At 49.8% G+C, this 22,932-nt stretch overlaps 3 protein-coding genes and 1 long non-coding RNA gene across 13 annotated transcripts in view; 3 read left to right on the forward strand and 1 right to left on the reverse strand.

Moving 5' to 3' along the window:
• LOC107324630 (zinc finger CCCH domain-containing protein 11A) overlaps positions 1-22,932 on the forward strand; it is a 108,283-nt gene that overhangs the window by 24,152 nt on the left and 61,199 nt on the right. The gene's annotated exons all lie outside the window — the stretch shown is intronic.
• LOC146754760 (protein MANBAL-like) lies at positions 6,417-9,513 on the forward strand. Of its 5 annotated transcripts, none has more exons than XM_085526753.1 (5): positions 6,417-6,479; positions 8,058-8,156; positions 8,273-8,312; positions 8,696-8,889; positions 9,156-9,513. In XM_085526753.1, the coding sequence occupies exons 2-5, from the start codon at positions 8,091-8,093 to the stop codon at positions 9,255-9,257; spliced, it is 402 nt and encodes a 133-aa protein (XP_085382879.1). In that variant the 5' UTR covers positions 6,417-6,479; positions 8,058-8,090; the 3' UTR covers positions 9,258-9,513. The 5 variants fall into 5 exon arrangements, 3 of the variants coding, with proteins under 3 accessions (XP_085382879.1, XP_085382878.1, XP_085382877.1); XM_085526752.1 differs by lacking the exon at positions 6,417-6,479 and adding an exon at positions 7,779-7,945; XM_085526751.1 differs by lacking the exon at positions 6,417-6,479 and having other exon boundaries at positions 7,849-8,156.
• Positions 11,429-13,519, forward strand: LOC146754761 (uncharacterized). Its single transcript, XR_014938621.1, has 2 exons — positions 11,429-11,902; positions 12,473-13,519. It is a non-coding gene; the product is annotated as an uncharacterized LOC146754761 (long non-coding RNA).
• The window catches only part of LOC146754762 (protein MANBAL-like), a 100,118-nt gene continuing 96,999 nt past the window's right edge, over positions 19,814-22,932 (reverse strand). The window contains exons 1-5 of one of the 6 annotated variants that reach the window (XM_085526755.1): positions 21,382-21,554; positions 21,171-21,269; positions 21,015-21,054; positions 20,438-20,631; positions 19,814-20,171 (exon numbers count right to left, since the gene is read on the reverse strand). In XM_085526755.1, coding sequence (XP_085382881.1) covers positions 20,070-20,171; positions 20,438-20,631; positions 21,015-21,054; positions 21,171-21,269; positions 21,382-21,405 — 459 coding nt within the window. In that variant the 5' untranslated portion in view covers positions 21,406-21,554 and the 3' untranslated portion in view covers positions 19,814-20,069. Of the gene's footprint in view, positions 20,172-20,437; positions 20,632-21,014; positions 21,097-21,170; positions 21,555-22,932 lie in introns of those variants that run through there. The other 5 variants (XM_085526756.1, XM_085526754.1, XR_014938610.1 and 2 more) reach the window with 5 other exon arrangements.

The raw sequence follows: 22,932 nt of genomic DNA on the forward strand, positions 1-22,932 counted from the left end.
GCCATGCACCCCAATTCCCCACGCCGGCCTGGGGAGATCTATGAGAATAGCGCATAAAAAGCCAGCAGCCCCCACACCTGTTCTGTCCAACATATACCTTTTTAGGCAGTGAAAAGCAGTTCATCGGTGGCATCCAGGCAGAGCACAGGCTTGGTGTGTCCTTCTGCCACAGAGACGCACTGCAGTGGGGCTGTCTGGGCATTCTTGGTGCCACCCACTGGATTAATGATGACCCCTGCATGGGAAAGAAAGAAGGTGGGGTAGGTATGTGGAAAGGCACAGCACTGTAAGGTCCTACAGGCATGGGAAAGCACGAGCTGCCTCTCCCCCAAGCATCTTCCACTTCCTGGTAGGGCAATGGGCCCCTCCATCTGAACTCAGGCATATCTGAGCAATCATCTTCATGGAAAACCTTGGCATCTCCCCACTAGCAGCCCCTGCCTAACGGCTCTTCCCAGGTGACACAGACTGTGAGATGTGATGCTCACGGCCTCTGCTCTGAGCCAGGAAACTCAGCTCATTGGACCTCAGCTCAGTTGAGGACAAACTGCACTTTCTCCATCCTGAAGCTCTGCCAGGAACGTTTCATTAGACCAATTTCATGGCAGTTCCTTCAAGCTGCCAGCCAGCCTGTGGTTGGCAAAGTTTGGAAACGGAGCTGTGCTCCTTTTAAAACCAAAAGGATGACAGGGGGAAGCACTGGCATTTGCACCCAGCACCCTGTCCCCGATGCTGGCTCAGAGGATCCATCCTCACCAAACCTTCTTCCAAGGGACGCCCTGCAGGCACCTCATCCCTCCGGCCACAGCATCTGCCAATCACTTCCACATCAGAGTGTTCAGAACACTGAGGTCCAGCAGCCCCACTGCTGCAGTCCTGAGCATTGTGGACACCAGCAGCTCTTTCCTGCTGGCATTCCAAGCGCTGCCTGGGGCTCTGAGCTGTGCTAAATCTTTTCCTATGAGTAGGCAAAACAAGGCAGGAGGCTGGAGAAGGGCAGGCCCAGGGCTGCATGAGGTCTGCATTAGTCAGGAGGGTGAAGGTAAGCTCATTAATTCGGGTTTCGAAGTCACACGCGTGCGATCTCCTTCTCAATTAGCAGCTGTGCTCACACATTCAGCAGCTCTCCTCTGACCCCTAGTGTTGCTACTGGTCTCGAAGTGACACCGAGACCAAAGGGAAATCCCGGCTCCCCAGGGTGAGATGCGATCAGAGCAAACAGCTCAAGGTGACAAAGCACACACGCGTCTGGCACCGTGTATCCAGTGGTTGCTGAGAGCAGAGCACCCATCAGCACCAGAGGTGCTCCTAAAGGGCAATGAGAAGGTTGTCCTTGCACTGGGACAAACTCAGGAGCACATTCAGCCCGAGGCTGAGCTCTGCACAGCAGTGACTTGGCTTCTGGGGCAGAGAGCTCTGCTCACACAGGACCCAGCACTGGAGACATATGCGGTACCCCATGCCATTGCCAGAAACACCATATTAGGCCTGGAGACACAAATCCTGTGGCGACATGGCACCCCAGAGAGGATCGAATCAGACTATGGGACTCCTTTCAAAAATTCACTGGTGAGCACTTGGGCCAAAGAACATGGCATCGAGTGGATCTATCACATCCCCTATCACGCACGAGCCGCTGGTAAGATCGAGCGCCACAATGGTTTGCTGAAAACAATGCTGAAAGCGATGGGTGGTGGAACATTTAAGAACTGGGAGAAACATCTAGCAGAAGCCACCTGGCTGGTAAACACCCGAGGATCAGCCAACCGAGACGGCGCTACACAGTCCAACTCCCTGCGAACCGTGGAGGGAGACAAGGTTCCTGTGGTGCATGTAAAGAATATGCTGGGAAAAGCGGTTTGGGTCCTGCCAGCCTCTGGAAAGGGGAGGCCCCTCCATGGAACTGTCTTTGCACAGGGACCTGGGTGCACCTGGTGGGTGATGCAGAAGGATGGGGATGTTCAGTGTGTGCCACAGGGAAATTTGATGCTGGGGGAGTGCAGCCTGTGATTCCATGTGTGTATATATATATATATATATGTATGTACATATGTAAAGCATGTTAACTACTGTTCTGTTTATATGTTGATAAAAGTTAGGCATGATGTGATGATGTGTAATAAGGGGTGGAATGTTATGGTTTTGCAATTTGGTTGGTGTTGGTATTCCACATCAGAACACCATGCCTCATAATGGGAGTAAAGGGGACAAGTTTTTTTTTCTGTGAACTGCCTCAAATGGGCATGTGGGGTGGGGCAACGGAAGGGAAGTGAGGAGGGGGACGGGGTTGCTGGCCCGGCTCCCTGCAAGGAGACAACGTGGTCAGAGCTTCCTGCCTTCCACAGCTCCATCGGTGAGATTGGGGACTTGGTATTCTCTTTGTTGAAACTCTCTTGTTGTTGTTTAGCATTATTGGGTTATTAAACTGCCGTTCGTTCTCAGATCACCTTTTTTCTCCCTCATTTTTTGTTAGACCTAATCGCAATCTCCCTTCCCCTCTTCCGAAACGCACGTGGCCGGGCCTGGCCACTACCGTGCAGTGAGAGAAAAAGGGGGGGGAGCTTTTGTTCCTGCTGCCCCGGGTTTGTGCCCACTGTCCCGGAGTGAGCTCTAGAGAGAACTCCGTGACAAGCAATCATACAAGTGGGAATGGCTTTAAACTCCAAGAGTGGAAATGGAGGTAGATGGGTGGAGGAAATTCCTCCCCCAGAGGCAGTGAGGCCCTGGCCCAGGCTGCCCAGAGGCTGTGGGTGCCCTATGGCCCGTCTCAGGCAGGTTTTGCACATGATGCAAAAGCTCCAGTGCTTCTGCAGGAGGTTTCCCAGACAGCAGGCACCATCCTGCTCTGACCAGCAGGCAGTCATTTGCTTTGCAATTAGAACTAAGCAAGAACTATGAGCACATTTTCTCCCTCCTCCATTTCATTTTGCTTTGTGGGCTGGACTGAGAATCCAAAAGCGAAAATCTTACCTTCATCAGCACAGTCATTCCACATAAACATTCCTGTAGTACAGATGGGCTCTATTGTAGGTAATGATAACCTCCTTACTGAACAAAGATGGCTGTAATCCCACTGTGTATTAAGGATGCCAACTCCTGGACCTACCACTGCGCCTGTACTGAAAAGGAGGCAACGGACTGCCTGTGTCACACCTGTAGCTCGCATTTGCTGGTGATAAGGACTCTTGTATTTGCTGTATCCAACCTCCAGAGCTTCTGCAAAGGATACCAGGGCAGAAACAGGCATCTAAGAAAAGCAGCACTGAATTAAAAACACAAGACAATAACCTGTAACTGCTAGCTGGACCATTTTAGAAGAGGCCTCAGAGAGCACTTTGTACCTCACAAATAAAGATCATCTTAAAACATCTTGAAGCAATACTTGAGAGAGTGTGAATCACATTCACTTTCTCACACTGACTTTCACCTCCCCAGTTATGCTGTGGATGAATCACTCAGGCACATAAATGTACACCAGTCTGTACGTGGTGAAATGCTGCCTGGGAAACACATGCAGTACCAAAAGTAACAGAGAGCATGGGATAGATTAAGTAGTTCCACTTCAGACAAAAGGGACTGTTCCCCCCCGATGGGCAAATGAAAGAGCCTTTATTTGAGAAACGGGCTCTATAGGAAAAGATATCAGAAGGAATGAACCCTGGGTGTAGTGCAAGAAAAGAGAAATTCATTTTGTCAACAGCAAAACTGCAGAAACATGGGTACCATGAAAACAGGCCAGGAAGCCTCTCAGGGAAGGAGGTTTCTAGTGGGACGTGGGGTTAAAGGGAAAAGAGGGGGTCACACACTGTGGCATGGTCATGGTCAAGGACATGGACTGGGTAGCCTTCAACTCTTTTCCCTTCTCTGTCCAGAGAAGGAAAAAGCAAAGCAAACCCCAAGCAAACTCCATGCACTTGATAAGGGAAGTGCTTCACCAAGGCAGCTACAACAGCATCTTCTTACTTCTAGCCCAGGATGTGCTTCTGGAGCTGGCACACTGCCTCTGCTCTGATGTGGGCTCTGGGCCTTTGCCACACTGCGCTCCACCTTTGCGTGTTTTTTGGCAGGCCACAGCTCTGCTTTTTGCTCCTCTTCCTCCACTCCCTTGCGCTTTCTTGCAGCCACCGTCCTGCAGAAGGAGTGGTTGTCAACTGCAGGGGAAGGTCGTCCCCCTGTCCTGGGACCTGCTGTTCCAGGAAGCCCTCCAGCCTGGAGAGCAGCTTTCACATAGATCTTGCCATTTGGCTCAGCACCTCTCCCTGTTAGAACCAAGAAAGGGGAAGCTGCAAGATTTAATGAGTCCAGCACTACCTTCAGTCTGCAAACTGGCACAGAATCACAGAATTAGAGGTGTTGGAAGGGACATCCAGAGATCATCGAGACCAACCCCCCTCATCAAGACCAAAGACCCAACTGGGCCACGATACGGAGAAATCTCATCTCCAGTGTTGACTGCAATGGATCTTAGGCTCTTGGGTGAACTGTGGGCTTGATTTTCCAATCCTGGACAGGAAAGGTCACTGTCAACCCCTCCAATTGCAAAACCTCAAGCAACATGCAACGACAACAGTCACAAGAAAGGACAGACAGCAAGCCTGACTAGAAAGACAGGACCCAGAACCCAGATGCCTGCTGTGTGTCTGTAGCTCTCTTCACAGCTGGGCCACACTCCACACCAGTGTCCTGCCTTCCTGCAAGGCCATGCTTCACTGCAAGCCTGTTTGCTTCAGCTTCTAGCAGAAAGGAAACAAGAAAGACGTGAAGAGCATCTCTTGGGAGGAAGATCTGAGCACAGCCAAACACAAACTTCTGCTCCTCAAGCGTACTTTCTTCCATTCATTCCCATGGTGGGAATCCAGACTCTCTGCAAGTGAAAGAAAAATGAGGCGTGGAAGGGTTATGGGCTGGCTGGAGGAAGAGCTGGAGTTGATCCAGCGTAGGGACAGAGCTTAGGAGCCCTCTCCCAATGTTCAGAGACACAAGCCAGGGCACAGGAAAGGGCACAGGGCACAGGACTCAGAGAGTTTGGGGACTGAGACTTAGGAGAGAGTGAAGAAAGCTGAGGCAAGGGAAGCGCTGCTCAGCTGGGGAAGAAGGCCAAGATGGAAAGCAGAAAGCAACAATGAGGGCTTGAGCAAGAAGCCACAAAGGACAGCAGAACCACCTGCAACGCTTCCTCGGAGGTGGCACCAAAGTCAACGGTCAGTATGGTCCGGATTGCAGGCACGGCCGTGCTTTCCCTTTTGTGGACAATGGAGAGGAAGGAAGGAAGCTGGAAGGGAAGGGCTTGTGCTGCATTAGAAGAGGGCTTCACCTGTGCAGGACTTGATGTATGGCAAGAGCTGGAGACGCTGCATTCCTTCAGGGTGCTTCAGCTCGATCCCTGTTTCAACGTATTGATTATTAGCTGACCTTATAGCATGTCTTTAGTCATTGTTAGTATCTTACCTACTTAATTTTGTGTTGAAATGTATTTTAGTTGCATTTTGCATCTCTTCATTTCAAATAAAAGCGAACCAAACTTTTTAAAACTGGTGCTGCCTCTTTCAGTAGCTGCTCAAAATGTGCCTGGCTTGGGCTGGCCATCGTAGGGCGATGAAGCGGTCGGCTTCAGGTCCCTCCATGGAAATGCAGCTGCTTTTCCCCCATTTCCCTGTTGGTGTTCTGCACCTGTGGCCTTTCAGCCCAACTGGAACTGCTAGCAACAGACTGTGAGCATCCCCTCGCTCTGCGAGGGCTGAGAGGAAAGCAAGGGAGAGGAAGCAGGGCGGGAGGAAAAAGGGTGTCCCTGCACTCAGCCTCTTGAGCTTGTCTGTCTTCCTGGCTGGCTCTTTCAGCCTTCTGATGCACCGTGTGTTGCTGTTTGCCCCGGGAAGCCCAGCTGCACGCGTGGAGGAGGACAGGGCTGGGGCCGAGCCCGGTGCCCGGGGCTGTGCTGCCTGCAGGAGGCTGCGGGGCTGTGGGGCTGGGGCAGCCGCTGTGGGTGCAGCACATGGGCATGGGGGAGGGCCGGCAGCAGGGAGGGCGTTGGGTCCGAGCACAAATCGTGTTGGTCACAGCACAGGGGCTGCAGGGGATGCCAGGAGCGCAGAGCAGGGAGGGCTGGGCTGTGTGCAGGACACGGCATGAAATCTTCCCTCGGCAGCTGCTGAGCTTTTCCCCCAAGGCTTCAGACTCAGATGATGAGGCTCTGCAGTAAAGCCAGCCGGGCCATCCTGATCCTGCAGGGTTAGGAAAGGGCACAACAGAGCAGTCAGTGAGGAGCACAAGGCAGTGAAGCGCAGCACGAGCCATTGATTGCCTGCACTGATGATGTTCTGCAGCCACCTCAATTGAGATCTGCGTCCTGAGTGCGGATGGAAAGTGAAGGGAAAGGAGGAGCGGGGGATGGAGGGGCAGGAAGCGCTTGGTGCCGGTGGGAGCAGTTCCGGGCCATGGCGGCATGGTGGCGCCGGGAAGGTGATCGGAGCTGAAGGAAGGTGTGTAACATGTCCTTGCTCTGGCTGTCAGTGAGCGGGACGAGTCGGGGCTGCAGTTCTGTGCTGGTGTTTGTTGCTGGGACCGGCTGCCTGAGCAGAATGGGGCAGCGAGAGGGAAGTTGGACAAGCGGCAGCATCAGGAGCACGGCCCGGTTCTGCTGTGCTGATGGTGCTGTACGGCTGTGGGTCCCCACTGAGGGTCGGTGAGGCAGCGTGGCCCCGTGTGTGGACGTGGGATGTAATCAGAGTGAGTGGATGCAAATGGAGTCAGAGGTGTTACAAGGAGAGGCTCAGGATTGGAACATGGAGAGCAGAGCTGGTGTGTCCCAGCAGGCAGGTGTAGTCAGGTGCCCTTTGGAGCCTGTTGTTGTTGGTGCTGAGCTCAGGAGCCCCATCAGATCAGCGTGGTGCTGCGTGCTACGTATGGCAGCGCCAAGAGATTCCCTTGTGGGAGAAGGGGGAGGATGAAGGAGGCCGAGGGCCCTTTGCTCAGGGCCAGCTTGTCTGTGGCCTCTTGCTGGCCGGAGAGAAGGGCTGCCCGCTGGGCACAGGCAGTGCCTTCTGGCTCCCGTGCCGTGCCCTGTCCTCCAGCCCCCTCCTCATACCATGTGGAACGCCAGTGCCAGCAGTGCCAGCAGTGCGGCCGCCATGTTAGAACCCTGGCCATGTCACCTTGGTCACCTTGGTCACCGTTGCCCCACGCAACGCACTCGCCTCTGAGAGCTCTGGACGTTGACAGCCATGTCGGAAGCCAAGAGAGCAAGGCTGGAGGATTCCCACGATTTAGGTGGGAAGATGGAGCCGGGGACTGCAGGGTCGAAGAGGAGGAGGAGGGGGCTCACCATGACCATCAGGTGGCAGACAGGCAAGCGAGCCCGTTCCCATCGCACCTGGACCAGCTCCATGACCACCTCCGTGGAGCCCATGGAGGTGGATCCACCTCCAGATGAGCCCATGGAGGTGGATCCACCTCCAGATGAGCCCATGGAGGTGGATCCGCCCGTGGCACAGCTGGCCTGGCACCACACCACCGTGCCAGGCCCCACATCCTTACCATCTCAGCTCCGCCATCGCTGGTCCAGGCGCTGGGCTCCTTACCGCCTGCGCGGCCCCCGCCCCCGGCATTAGCCGGGTGGCTTCATTTAACATCAGCTCCTCCTTTGAGACCTCTGCGGGCCCCCGGTTCCATCTTAACCCTATTTCTATTGTGGATTTTAGTGTTAAGTTTAGTTGTAGTTTTAGGAGTAGGTTATTGTTTGCATTTTTTAGTTAGGAGTAGGTTATTGTTCACGTTTTAGTGTTAGTAGATGATTGTTCCTGTTTTAGAGCTAGTTGTAGGTTACTGTTCATGTTTTAGTGTTAGGTGTAGGTTTCTGTTCCTGTTTTAGAGTTAGGCATAGGTTACTGTTCGTACTTAGAGTTAGGTGGGGTCCTACCAGCAGATGGCAGCAAACAGCGCTCACTCGGTAAGCACACGTCTGCTTTCTCACCCAATGACATGAGTGCTGCTTCATGAGTGCAGAGGTCTGTGACATCTCCGATGGATGGGATTTGCATCTTGTGACTTCTCTGTTGCAGATTGTCGAGGAGCAGAGCGTGAGTGGCTGTGAAATGCAATTGGGCTTCATGGAAACAGTCCGGAGCTGTGTCTGGAGCTTCCTGCGTGGCCATTGTAAGGTAGGTGTGCCTTACTGTAAGCGTGTGCTGAAGCAGTGTTGGTTATGCACAGCTCACTCCTCTGTCTTCAACAGATCAGCTTTCTGCGCACTTTATTTCTGTGTCTGGCGTTGTAGAGCACAGCAGCAGCAAGACAGCAAACACGTCCACAACCAGGTACGTGAACATGGGAAACTTTAATTCTGTGAATAATACTGGTATTAATATTAATAAGGTAGTGGTCACGCATGTGTGATGGAGCTCAGGGATAGGTTTATTCTTGTCTGTTAAGCTCTTCCCTTATTTGACGTCCACCCGTCCTCTCTTGCTTCTCTTCCCCCCACCTGCAAGTGCAGCAGTACTGAAGGCTGAGGGCTCTTTTCCTAGGCAGGCGGGCAAAGGCAACTGAAATGCAAGTTTGCTGTCCCTCTTTGTTCTTGGGTCAGTAGGCCCTGGATATCTTCCCAGCACCTCTCTAAGTCAGCCTGGAAATGTTTGCTCGCAGGAAGTAACCCCATTGCAGTGCCTGAGACTAATGATGCCTTTTTCCCCCCTTACAGCACGCAGCCTCTGTGAGAGCAGTGGAGCAGCAGCTGTCTGCGCTATGGCTGCTGAACTGCATTTCTCACCACCTGAGATCCCTGAGCCCACGATATTGGAGAACATGCTGTGCTACGGACTCTTGTTTGGAGCCCTTTTCCAGCTCCTGTGTGTGCTGGCCATTATCCTGCCAGCTTTCAAGTCCCCAAAGGCAGTAAGTAGCGCTGTGTGAGATTGATAGGAATGCTCAGGCAGTCAGCTGGGAGGGAACTGTCTTGCTAGAGAGGACTTTAGGCTCTGGTTTGCATGGGTTTTTTGGGAACTTGACAGATGTGGAGTTTCTAATGTGCCCTGAGGTCAGGAAGGCAATTTCCTGTGCTGGTCTCCCAAAGCTGCTCGGTCAGGTGACTTGAGCTCCCAAAGCAGCTGTCAGCCAGTTGTTAGAAAGTTCCCTGACTGTTTCCCAATTGCTTCTTGCAGGACTCAGAGGGTTTTGAGTCTAAGACGTGGGAGATGGTGAAGAAACCCAAGGCAAGTGCTGCTCAGCTGAGAAGCAAGAAGGAAAGCAAAAAGAAACAATAAGGGCTTGAGCAGGAAGGCACAAAGGACAGCAGAATCACCTGGAATGCTTCCTCAGAGGTGCACCAAAGGACACACACTGCATGGTCTGGTTTTCAGGCCTGGCCGTGCTTTCCCTTTCATGGACTGCGGAGAGGAACTAAGGAAGCTTTGTCTTTAGTCATTACCAGTATCCCGCCTATTTGATTTCATATTGAAATGTATTTTTGATGCATTTTGCATCTCTCTATTGCAAATAAAAGTGAAACAAACATTTGAATGGTGGTGCTGCCTCTTTCATTAGCTGCTCAAAATGTGCCTGGCTCAGGCTGGCAATCTCAGGGTCCTGATGTGGTCGGCTTCACGTCCCTCCTGGAAATGGAGCTGCTTGTCCCACGTTTCCGTGTTGGTGTTCCCAACTGGTGGCCTTTCAGCCCATCTGGAACTGCTGGCGATGAACTGTGAGCATCCCTTGTTCTACGAGGGCTGAGAGAAACAAAAGCAGCGTGGGAGGAAGAAAGGTGTCCCTGCGCCTTGAGCTTGTCTCTGTTCTGTACTTCTGTAGATACTGTATATCTAGAGCTTGTTCTTTGAGAATGATGACTGCTTTGTTTGATGTGTGGTTTCTGGCCCTCATTCATCCTATTAATGCGATAGAACTGACAAACTTGTTTGTGTTTAGGTTGTTTGTATGCTCTATTTCTTATTTTCTCCGTATATGCACTGTCCCCATGATTTCCTGTGCATGTGATTAATTCACATGACAATAAACAGAAGAGACACTCTCCATTTCTTAGGAATGATGCTTAGGTTCACGTATAGATGAGCTTCTTAGTTTTAGAGGCTTCAGGCTTTGGAGACTACCTTGGTTTGAACAGCAGAAGGCATCAGTGTTCACTTCTCAGCAGCACCAATCTACAAACCTGAGTAATAGCTGCTTGTTGCTCTGTTTCTGCAGAGCCTCGCAGCTCCCCATGCACTGATTACAGCCTTTGGAAAGGCAGCCAACTCACTTTCCTTGGGAAGCCACACAGATGTGAACCGTAATAGCCCATTGACTTTAGAGATGATTGAACAGGACTCTTTGATTAAAGGATACTGTCAGATGCGTGTCTGCCCCTCTATTATCTGGTGCTCTGTGTTGGAAGCTTGAAGCTAGCACATCTTGCTCTGCCGTTTTCTGTGTGTCCTTTTCCAGTTGGCAAGCTCTGACTGCTAGAACCCAAGATGCTAAAGCAATATTTAGACTCAAATGCATTTAATGAAAGGAGGCAATCTGTGTGTGTGCGCTTTCTCCAATGAGACTGGCACTGTTCCCTCGTGTCTTTACCAGATAACTAGACTTTATTTCCCATGGCTGAAATATGATCTGTCATCTGCCCTGAAGGAAACAAGCTTTATAGCTTAGGATTCCTTGTTAGTCCAGGTGAAGAAAGCTTTGCCTTCGGTGCCCTGCCTGGATTTTGGTCTTGGTGTAAAGGCTCTGATTGTGACATTCTGACTGCTGTTTTGAGGCTTACCTTTTGTCTCGCACGTGATAAGGATGAAAATTTAGCAGAAATACCTTTTCAGTGGTTCAATACATGCTGGTGATTCTGTGATATCTTTTTCTGGTGTGAGTAATTGTTGTTTAGTGTTGGTTTTTGTCCTGCTGTTAAAATGGGGGTGTTTTTTCTCTACAAAGCCTGATTTAGGCACTTAAGCTTATAACAACCTCTGTGGTAACAGGCTGTGTGTGGATTCACACTCATCCAGAAACACATGCAGAGGAAGCAGGGATGGTGCTGCTCAGGTCTTACTAAATGTAGGCTCAGCCTGATATAGATGCATTCCAGCGGAGATACCCAGCACTTACGTACTTTGCTTTCACATAAATGCCCGAAATGAGCTGGGCATCAGCACGTTGTTAGAAAGCTCCCTGACTGTTTCCCAATTGATTCTTGTAGGACTTGGAGGGCTTTGAGTCTAAGACCTGGGAGATGGTGAAGAAACCCAAGGCAAGTGCTGCTCAGCTGAGCAAGAAAGCCAAGGAAAGCAAAAAGAAGCGATAAGGGCTTGAGCAGGAAGGCACAAAGGACAGCAGAATCGCCTGGAATGCTTCCTCAGAAGTGCACCAAAGGCAACGGACTGCGTGGTCTGTTTTTCAGGCATGGCTGTGCTTTCCCTTTCGTGGACTGCGGATTGGAACTAAGGAAGCTGGAAGGGAAGGGATTAGGTGATTAGGTGAGACTTGTTACTAAATACATTGCCAGTTATGGAAAGTTATCGCTGCTCAGGTGCTTGTTGTGCTTTAACTCTCACTTTCATAGACAAGTGCATGTCAAGATACAGGTGTTTTAGAGGGTACAAATGCAGTTTTCCTTCTGAACAGGACAGTTCATATGCCTGTGTTCCTAATGGATATTTGGTGGTTTAAACTGTTGTTCAATACTTAAGGTTTCTCTTTGTTTTCAGTTTCAATCGCTTGGACCTTCCAGCCTATAAGAATTATGAGCAGCTGAAGGAAAAGCTGTTATTTGCAACTGAAGAAACTGAAGGTTTTGGGCAGGAATAGCTGGGATTTGCACCTTGAAGAATGTGAACTCAGCGTGATGTTCTTCACTTCTTCTGCTTGTTGCACACTTCATAGTAAAGTAGACTCGACTTGGATTATTTAACAATAGTTGCGTGTAAGTAAATGGATGTTATCCTGAGGTTTTATCCATGTAAACTCTGGATTTCTACCGAGCACTTTCAGAAACCTTCTCGCTGGCGGTGAAAGCTATCCTTGCTTCACAGTTTTACTAGGAGGAAGATCTGCCTATTCCAAAGCACTGGATGGGTATTTTACCGTATACAGCTCAGAAGGAGAAGAAAAAAGCCTTATGAATATTCTGTTTATGTTAATAGTTACAGTGAAATCTAGTTATCTAACATATTTACAGGAGAGATGAAATTAAACAGGATAATGCAAGATTAAGCTAAGACAACTAGTTTGTGTTCTGCATAATGATTTATGATTCACGTAGGGAACCTAGACATGCCATGGATGTATAAGTATCACCCAAAAGGCTTTCAGCCCTATATTTTTAAAACACAAAGCAGTTCTAATTGAAATAGCCTTAGCCCTAGTTCTATAGGGTACAGCTGTTGAATATTTTTATGGCTGAAATGTTTAGTTCAGGAAAAAGATAAATGCTTGTATATATTTTTGCAGTCTCGAATTCCACTTACTCCATGTTTTCTTTCTTTAATTTAAGTGGTGTGTTTGTGTCTTTCCTGCTGTATTGGATGGGGAAAGTGGGCTGGATATCCCAAGCACCAGAACTTACTTTAATGTACAGCAAACAAAGAGTCAGCTGGGAAAAGCAGTCTGTGAAATGCTGCATTTGGCCAAAGAGGAAAGTAAACCTGCTAATGTGTTCAATTGGCGACATTCTTGAAGTCTGAAATAATGTTTACTTACACATTTTGCTTTGTAAGCCAACAAGACTGTTGGTTTTTCTATAGCATGTTCTGTAGAAATAAAACGTTGTTCCTATGAACCATTGGTGCACTTTGCTGTTCCTTATGGAGATGCGGAGGAAACATCCCGTGGATGCTGTGGATAACCCCACAGCATCTGCTACCCCAGGTAATATTGGACTTCCAGCTGAGATGAATGACTTTACTGCTCCCAGCACTGCTTGAGCAACCTGGTCTGTGTGAATTCATACTGCATAACAAATACGTACTCGTATGTAGCTGCCAACTAATCCCAATTCTCAAACATGAAAGTAACTTCTGTTTCGTTGTTTGCCTTATGAAAATGACATGAAAAACTGAATGAGCTGCTGAGCTGCTGATGGACGAATTAACAAAGCCTTATTGCTCCAGGTAGCTCAGGTGCTCCTATATGAAGCTGCACAGTAAATGCGTCATGTCTTCATCTGATCAAGCAGCGGGAGCTGATATTTTAATGTGTTTCTATTCCAGAAAAAAAAAAAAAAAAACATGGAAAAGAAAAGCCTGTTAAAGTTGTCTTGTTTGCATCATTCTGACATGCTGTGCTCTGTCTGTGAATTCAGCTCATGGTTCTGTTGGTATCTCCAGCCCCTGATTCTTGTGGTGTCTTCATTTTCTTCCAGCATCACTGTTTGTGTATTGCTCCATTGAACAAGGACATGAACAGGGATCAGCAGCACTGGATGGTAAAATACTGTATGAAGTTAATTGTGGAAATTTCCTTGTATTGTAATTTCCAGTACTCAGGAAACTGTAACAATATCTCTGTAAGTCAAATACTTTTATAAAATGACTCAAAGAGATGCTCGTCCTGTCGTTATTGGTTTGGTGTTACGAAGCACAAGTGTAGAAATGAAGGATTGAACTGCTGCTGGGGGTTGCAGGTAGGCTGGGTTTCTGTCGTGTGCTATTTCTGCCTGCTGGGGATGTGAGCGGGCGTTGGGCCCGAGCCCCGCTCGTGTTGGTCACAGCATAGGGGCTGCGGGAAACACTGGGAGAGCAGAGCAGGGAGAGCCGGGCTGTGTGCAGGCCGGGGCATGACATGGAACCTCGGCAGCTGCGCAGCTGCTGAGCTTTTCCCCCAAGTCTTCAGACTCTCAGGTGATAAGGCTGTGCAGCAAAGCCAGCTGGGCACTGCTGATACTGTGGGCTTAGGGGATGAAGCCCTGCAGCACCTGCATGGCACTCCCTGTAGTCTGCCATCTTTATGTGCACAGCTGCTGTAGGTGTTGTTGGAGCAGTGGAGCGGCAGTGCGGTGCTGCATGGCAGCTACACACCCCAGGGGCTCTCCATAGGCTGCAGTGATGTGACCCAAGTCCCACACTCACTTTCTTTCCCATTCCCAAGAATGACATACCAGTAGCAAAATGTTTTCCCCTTTTCCCAGTGTCCAAAGACAAAGATGAGGTGTCTTAGCAAGTGCACCAGCAATGTGTGGAGCAGAACCGCCTTGGGAGCCACTGTCACACCTGAGTTGATCCGTTTTAGGCTTCCCATGGAAATGTAGCATTTTGACTCTTCGTTAGTAAATCTTTGAGGTTGCATTTGACCCGCTGTTGCAATGTCTGCTGCTTGCTCTTCATGCAGCTAGTCCATGTATTTGTTTATGTAGTCAGTGCTAGGGTTTGATTTAGACAGCTCCGTCATCTTTTCAAGAGCTGCACCATGGTCGGCTGTGGAGAGAGGGTGAGTGGGAGGGGACACCTGTGTCCCACAGTGGCTCCTCCAGTCAGTGAAGGTCCTGAAATTGGTCTCTTCAGCTAATAGGGAGCTTTCCTCAGCTACCGTGTGTTTGGAGAGAGGAAGAGCAGTCCCAGGACCTTCAGCTGTGAGACTCTTCAGACGGACCTTGTGGAGACATCTGCAGGTGTAGTCTGGGATGGAACGGCTCCTGTTTGGCTCTTGTTACCCACGTGCAGCATGTGGTTATTGAGCTTATAAGGGAGCAACATAGGAAAGAATCCTGTACTCATCTACTACCTAATGCTAAGTCATTCCTCCTCACGGGGAAGTGACTAAGCATTGGTCCTGGGTGCTAGGAGAGGAATGTCAGATCTGAAAGCAGTGTGAATGATGGACAGCCTTGTTAAACACAGGGCTGCTCTGCAGTGCAGAGGTGCTTGTGAGTTCAGAAGATACCTGCTGAAGGAGAACTGCTTTGCGGTTGGATGTCATCAAGCTGCAATCTGCCCGGGCAACAGCAAAACAGGCAGAGGTGTGTGCTCCAGACTGTGCCAGCCTTTGATTCTGTTCCTGAGGTGAGCTGCGCTTTGCTCGCTGCAAATTCCAACTATATTTGTAGGAATTATTATTATGAATAACACAATGGTGGTGTTTGAGTCGCAGACAGATGCAGCAGAGCCTTTGCTCTGATCTTTTCAGGAACTCAAGCAGCTTTTTGCCATCCCCACCTGGAGCCATTGAAGCGTGCAGCCAAGAGCTGGACTCAGTGGTCCTCGCAGGGACCCTCCAGCTCAGGAATTCTATCATTTTACAATCACTGAGCTTGGCAGACATGCAAAGAGTGTGGGTGTGACAGCAAGCAATTAGCATGGCCAGCATCAGGAACCCATGGTTATGAGCTTAGGGCTGGTTTAGGTTTGCCAAGCGGGGGTACTAACGCTGGGATCCTTCTCTCCAGCCTGGAGGCTCTCACACAGCAGCATGGTTCTGTGTTTGGCAGGTGGGTTGGACCCAGGCTGTGCAGGAATCAACTGGGCTCTGCTTCAGCTGCAGTCTGAGGGCCTTTGGCTGCAGCCAGCTGCTGTTCACACAGGGTACAGAAAGCTCCAGAGCCACACAAGGGCCTTCAGGCTCCGAGTGAAACCCCACAAGCTGAGGGGAAGGAAGTGAACATCACCAGAGGTGGGGACTGCACAGCACTGATGTGTGGTGACAGAACGGGGTGGGCGGTGAAGTTGGGAGACCAAGAATGAAAGATGGGAAAAGCAGCTGAATTTAAAGGAAGAGATGTGAAACCAACAGGATCATCACCCTGTAATTGCCAGCCCAAACAAGGGACGTTTTGACCAGCGACTGCTCTGATCCACTTAACAAAAGCCACAAAACCACTCCATAAACTTAGAAGAACTGCTCAAAGCCACAAGCTACAGGTACTGGAGGAGAGCAGGACCTTTGCCCTGCAGTCAGCAGCAGTTTCAGACACACCAAAGCCGACACTGGTTTGCTTCCGTATCTCTTGTGGGACGGCCCCAGCCAAATCATCCCTTCTGGTCTGAGGATGAGGAGGGTCAGATCCTTTCAGAGCACCAAACCTGGCAGCCAACCTCATCACCAAACAAGCAGCCAGGATCCAAACGCCAGCACTCTCCATTCATCATCCCACTTCCTCGCTGCAGTCAGTCCAATGCTTCATGAGATTCAGAAGCAAACAAAATCAATACAGTCATCTTGATCCCTGCAGGAACACGCTGTGAGCAACAGAACACCTTCCTGGAAGAACTACCTCCATGAACAGAGGCAGCGACCACCTCCTCCCCTCCTACAGCCTCATTGCTTTCTCCTTAAGTATCACCACACGGAGCCTTGACCCTCCCTGGCACCCAGACACCAAAGGGCTCTTTTCATGTTTTTTACACCAGGCTGGGAAAGAATCTTGGCTTCAAAACTTCCAGAGAAGCAAGAAGGAAGTATTGGTTCTCTTCACAGACAGCCTTGGCTCTTCCGCTGCTGCCAGTGGGGAACATCAGCAGAGAGCATCTCTAAAGCAGAGAGAAGCACATGTATGAGAATGAAAGTCAATTAGGTCTGAGCAGGATTAATAGGGATTTAACTGAACTATGTGAACTGGAACTCGGGTCACAAGCTGCTTATAAGCCTGCCTCAAGGGATCATGCAGCTTGCACTGGAGGAGCACAAGGATGCACTGTGAGCGGGACAGCATGTGGTCAGAGAGGGAGACCTGCTTGAACAGTCAAAAATGGAAGAGAAAAACTGCTTGAGATAGATGCCTGGGAATTTGAGGACTTACCGCACAGTCTTTCCTTCCTTTCCTCTTCTGGGGAGGGAACCAAGTAACACCAGCCAGAGCTCACCCAGCTCACCGCTCCTCCTGCAGTCCAAGTGGCTGCCAGGCAGCTCCCTGCTACAGCTACACTTGCCATGGGGCCTACAGAAATCCCCATTATCAATTGACTGAATCCCCATCTAATCCCCCGATCCTATTAACAAACACTGCCTTTATTTTGCTACCTCCATGGGGGCTCTTGGAGCCAACATCCCTCATGAGAGGCAAATTAATTAAGACATTGCACCATTTCCTCTTTCCAGGAAGGTGGAGGTGTTCTGGCAGACATTTTGCTGCTTCCAAGTCAAGCACAGACTCACGCATGCCTGAAAGTTTGAGCCAACCACCCTCACACAGATCGAAGGAGCTGAAAGGCCTCCCCTAAACGCGTCACTCTCGTGAACAGGCCATGGATGTCCCCGTGTTTCTACAGAGCTCAAGAAGCTTTCATAGTAAACAGAAAGAGGCAGCATGACTTTTAAAAAGTTACTTTGGTTTTAATTTGAAACAAAGATTATATGTAATCGGTGTCAGATATTTTTGTCATGTTTCTTTGTCCTGAGATCTCCAAGCAACTTCGGAGTGCTTTTGTCTCGCATGCTCTGTTCTGTTCTCCTCATGCTGCCCACCTGACTCATCCACCGACAGCAAGGGAGAGAAGCAAACGCGGTCCTTCTCACACTGATGGTTCCAGCAAATGTGCTGCTAGTCTTCTGGTATAGAACAGACACAGCACAGCACTGCTGCTGGACCTGGGCTCACAATGCATTTGTCAATTGAGGATGGCAGTCTGTGTATGCAAAAGGATGGCAGACTTGCAGCCCCACCATAGAACCCTTTTCTTCAAAGCCACTGTAAGCTCTGGGGCACCTAACACATCAGGTTCTCCTCCCGTTGACTCATTCGTGATCAAACAAACCAAGCAGTGAGCTGGCATCAGGAAGCTCCAGATGCCTTACAGAGACTCTGTGGCTACGACACCACCTCTCTCCAGACCCTTCTAGCCATATTTCAGGCTAACACTAGACCGTCCCTGGCCCTGAAGAGACAGACCCTAAAGGAATGCAGTGTCTTCAGCTCTTGCCATATATCAAGTCCCAAATAGGTGAAGTCCTCTTTGCTGCTAATGCATTGGAAGCCCTTCCCTTCCAGCTTCCTTAGTTCCAATCCGCAGTCCACGAAAGGGAAAGCACAGCCATGCCTGAAAAACAGACCATGCAGTCCGTTGCCTTTGGTGCACTTCTGAGGAAGCATTCCAGGCAATTCTGCTGTCCTTTGTGCCTTCCTGCTCAAGCCCTTATCGCTTCTTTTTGCTTTCCTTGGCTTTCTTGCTTAGCTGAGCAGCACTTGCCTTGGGTTTCTTCACCATCTCCCAGGTCTTAGACTCAAAGCCCTCCAAGTCCTACAAGAATCAATTGGGAAACAGTCAGGGAGCTTTCTAACAACGTGCTGATGCCCAGCTCATTTCGGGCATTTATGTGAAAGCAAAAGTATGTAAGTGCTGGGTATCTCCGCTGGAATGCATCTATATCAGGCTGAGCCTACATTTAGTAAGACCTGAGCAGCACCATCCCTGCTTCCTCTGCATGTGTTTCTGGATGAGTGTGAATCCACACACAGCCTGTTACCACAGAGGTTGTTATAAGCTTAAGTGCCTAAATCAGGCTTTGTAGAGAAAAAACACCCCCATTTTAACAGCAGGACAAAAACCAACACTAAACAACAATTACTCACACCAGAAAAAGATATCACAGAATCACCAGCATGTATTGAACCACTGAAAAGGTATTTCTGCTAAATTTTCATCCTTATCACGTGCGAGACAAAAGGTAAGCCTCAAAACAGCAGTCAGAATGTCACAATCAGAGCCTTTACACCAAGACCAAAATCCAGGCAGGGCACCGAAGGCAAAGCTTTCTTCACCTGGACTAACAAGGAATCCTAAGCTATAAAGCTTGTTTCCTTCAGGGCAGATGATAGATCATATTTCAGCCATGGGAAATAAAGTCTAATTATCTGGTAAAGACACGAGGGAACAGTGCCAGTCTCATTGGAGAAAGCGCACACACACAGATTGCCTCCTTTCATTAAATGCATTTGAGTCTAAATATTGCTTTAGCATCTTGGGTTCTAGCAGTCAGAGCTTGCCAACTGGAAAAGGACACACAGAAAATGGCAGAGCAAGATGTGCTAGCTTCAAGCTTCCAACACAGAGCACCAGATAATAGAGGGGCAGACACGCATCTGACAGTATCCTTTAATCAAAGAGTCCTGTTCAATCATCTCTAAAGTCAATGGGCTATTACGGTTCACATCTGTGTGGCTTCCCAAGGAAAGTGAGTTGGCTGCCTTTCCAAAGGCTGTAATCAGTGCATGGGGAGCTGCGAGGCTCTGCAGAAACAGAGCAACAAGCAGCTATTACTCAGGTTTGTAGATTGGTGCTGCTGAGAAGTGAACACTGATGCCTTCTGCTGTTCAAACCAAGGTAGTCTCCAAAGCCTGAAGCCTCTAAGACTAAGAAGCTCATCTATACGTGAACCTAAGCATCATTCCTAAGAAATGGAGAGTGTCTCTTCTGTTTATTGTCATGTGAATTAATCACATGCACAGGAAATCATGGGGACAGTGCATATACGGAGAAAATAAGAAATAGAGCATACAAACAACCTAAACACAAACAAGTTTGTCAGTTCTATCGCATTAATAGGATGAATGAGGGCCAGAAACCACACATCAAACAAAGCAGTCATCATTCTCAAAGAACAAGCTCTAGATATACAGTATCTACAGAAGTACAGAATAGAGACAAGCTCAAGGCGCAGGGACACCTTTCTTCCTCCCACGCTGCTTTTGTTTCTCTCAGCCCTCGGAGAACAAGGGATGCTCACAGTTCATCGCCAGCAGTTCCAGATGGGCTGAAAGGCCACCAGTTGGGAACACCAACACGGAAACGTGGGACAAGCAGCTCCATTTCCAGGAGGGACGTGAAGCCGACCACATCAGGACCCTGAGATTGCCAGCCTGAGCCAGGCACATTTTGAGCAGCTAATGAAAGAGGCAGCACCACCATTCAAATGTTTGTTTCACTTTTATTTGCAATAGAGAGATGCAAAATGCATCAAAAATACATTTCAATATGAAATCAAATAGGCGGGATACTGGTAATGACTAAAGACAAAGCTTCCTTAGTTCCTCTCCGCAGTCCATGAAAGGGAAAGCACGGCCAGGCCTGAAAACCAGACCATGCAGTGTGTGTCCTTTGGTGCACCTCTGAGGAAGCATTCCAGGTGATTCTGCTGTCCTTTGTGCCTTCCTGCTCAAGCCCTTATTGTTTCTTTTTGCTTTCCTTCTTGCTTCTCAGCTGAGCAGCACTTGCCTTGGGTTTCTTCACCATCTCCCACGTCTTAGACTCAAAACCCTCTGAGTCCTGCAAGAAGCAATTGGGAAACAGTCAGGGAACTTTCTAACAACTGGCTGACTGCTGCTTTGGGAGCTCAAGTCACCTGACCGAGCAGCTTTGGGAGACCAGCACAGGAAATTGCCTTCCTGACCTCAGGGCACATTAGAAACTCCACATCTGTCAAGTTCCCAAAAAACCCATGCAAACCAGAGCCTAAAGTCCTCTCTAGCAAGACAGTTCCCTCCCAGCCGACTGCCTGAGCATTCCTATCAATCTCACACAGCGCTACTTACTGCCTTTGGGGACTTGAAAGCTGGCAGGATGATGGCCAGCACACACAGGAGCTGGAAAAGGGCTCCAAACAAGAGTCCGTGGTACAGCATGTTTTCCAATATCGTGGGCTCAGGGATCTCAGGTGGTGAGAAATGCAGTTCAGCAGCCATAGCGCAGACAGCTGCTGCTCCACTGCTCTCACAGAGGCTGCGTGCTGTAAGGGGGGAAAAAGGCATCATTAGTCTCAGGCACTGCAATGGGGTTACTTCCTGCGAGCAAACATTTCCAGGCTGACTTAGAGAGGTGCTGGGAAGATATCCAGGGCCTACTGACCCGAGAACAAAGAGGGACAGCAAACTTGCATTTCAGTTGCCTTTGCCCGCCTGCCTAGGAAAAGAGCCCTCAGCCTTCAGTACTGCTGCACTTGCAGGTGGGGGGAAGAGAAGCAAGAGAGGACGGGTGGACGTCAAATAAGGGAAGAGCTTAACAGACAAGAATAAACCTATCCCTGAGCTCCATCACACATGCGTGACCTCTACCTTATTAATATTAATACCAGTATTATTCACAGAATTAAAGTTTCCCATGTTCACGTACCTGGTTGTGGACGTGTTTGCTGTCTTGCTGCTGCTGTGCTCTACAACGCCAGACACAGAAATAAAGTGCGCAGAAAGCTGATCTGTTGAAGACAGAGGAGTGAGCTGTGCTTAACCAACACTGCTTCAGCACACGCTTACAGTAAGGCACACCTACCTTACAATGGCCACGCAGGAAGCTCCAGACACAGCTCCGGACTGTTTCCATGAAGCCCAATTGCATTTCACAGCCACTCACGCTCTGCTCCTCGACAATCTGCAACAGAGAAGTCACAAGATGCAAATCCCATCCATCGGAGATGTCACAGACCTCTGCACTCATGAAGCAGCACTCATGTCATTGGGTGAGAAAGCAGACGTGTGCTTACCGAGTGAGCGCTGTTTGCTGCCATCTGCTGGTAGGACCCCACCTAACTCTAAGTACGAACAGTAACCTATGCCTAACTCTAAAACAGGAACAGAAACCTACACCTAACACTAAAACATGAACAGTAACCTACAACTAGCTCTAAAACAGGAACAATCATCTACTAACACTAAAACGTGAACAATAACCTACTCCTAACTAAAAAATGCAAACAATAACCTACTCCTAAAACTACAACTAAACTTAACACTAAAATCCACAATAGAAATAGGGTTAAGATGGAACCGGGGGCCCGCAGAGGTCTCAAAGGAGGAGCTGATGTTAAATGAAGCCACCCGGCTAATGCCGGGGGCGGGGGCCGCGCAGGCGGTAAGGAGCCCAGCGCCTGGACCAGTGATGGCGGAGCTGAGATGGTAAGGATGTGGGGCCTGGCACGGTGGTGTGGTGCCAGGCCAGCTGTGCCACGGGCGGATCCACCTCCATGGGCTCATCTGGAGGTGGATCCACCTCCATGGGCTCATCTGGAGGTGGATCCACCTCCATGGGCTCCATGGAGGTGGTCATGCAGCTGGTCCAGGCACGATGGGAACGGGCTCGCTTGCCTGTCTGCCACCTGATGGTCATGGTGGGCCCCCTCCTCCTCCTCTTCGACCCTGCAGTCCCCGGCTCCATCTTCCCACCTAAATTGTGGGAATCCTCCAGCCTTGCTCTCTTGGCTTCCGACATGGCTGTCAACGTCCAGAGCTCTCAGAGGCGAGTGCGTTGCGTGGGGCAACGGTGACCAAGGTGACCAAGGTGACATGGCCAGGGTTCTAACATGGCGGCCGCACTGCTGGCACTGGCGTTCCACATGGTATGAGGAGGGGGCTGGAGGACAGGGCACGGCACGGGAGCCAGAAGGGTAATTATAGGCAAGTCAGCCTCACCTTTGTCCCAGGGAAGGTGATGGAACAGCTTGTGCTGGATGCCATCTCCAGACAACTGGGTGATATGGAGGCTATCAGGAGTACTCAGCATGGGTTCACCAAGGGGAGGTCGTGCTCGACCAACCTGGTCGCCTTTTATGAAGATGTCACTAGCTGGGTGGACAGGGGGAGGGCGGTAGATGTAGTCTACCTTGATTTCAGTAAGGCTTTTGATACTGTCCCCCATGACATCCTTATAAAGCTGAGGAAGTATGGGATAGATGAGTGGACAGTGAAGTGGGTTGAGAATTGGCTGACTGGCAGAGTGCAGAGGGTTGTCATTGCCGGTGTGGTGTCTGGCTGCAGGCGTGTAACTAGCAGCGTCCCCCAGGAGTCTGTACTGGGTCTGGTCTTGTTAAACATCATCAGCGACCTTGATGAGGGGATAGTGACCACCCTCAGCAAGTTTGCTGATGACACGAAGTTGGGAGGATTGGCTGACATGCCTGAAGGCTGTGCTGACATTCAGCGAGACCTGGACAGGCTGGAGAGCTGGGCAGTAAGAAACCAGATGAGGTTTAGCAAAAGCAAGTGTAGAGTCTTGCACCTAGGGAGGAATAATTACATGCACCGGTACAGGCTGGGGG

The sequence above is a fragment of the Coturnix japonica genome, chromosome 38, assembly GCF_054131305.1.
Source record: "Coturnix japonica strain WE chromosome 38, WE-NBRP24, whole genome shotgun sequence".
NCBI classification, from domain to species: Eukaryota; Metazoa; Chordata; class Aves; order Galliformes; family Phasianidae; genus Coturnix; species Coturnix japonica.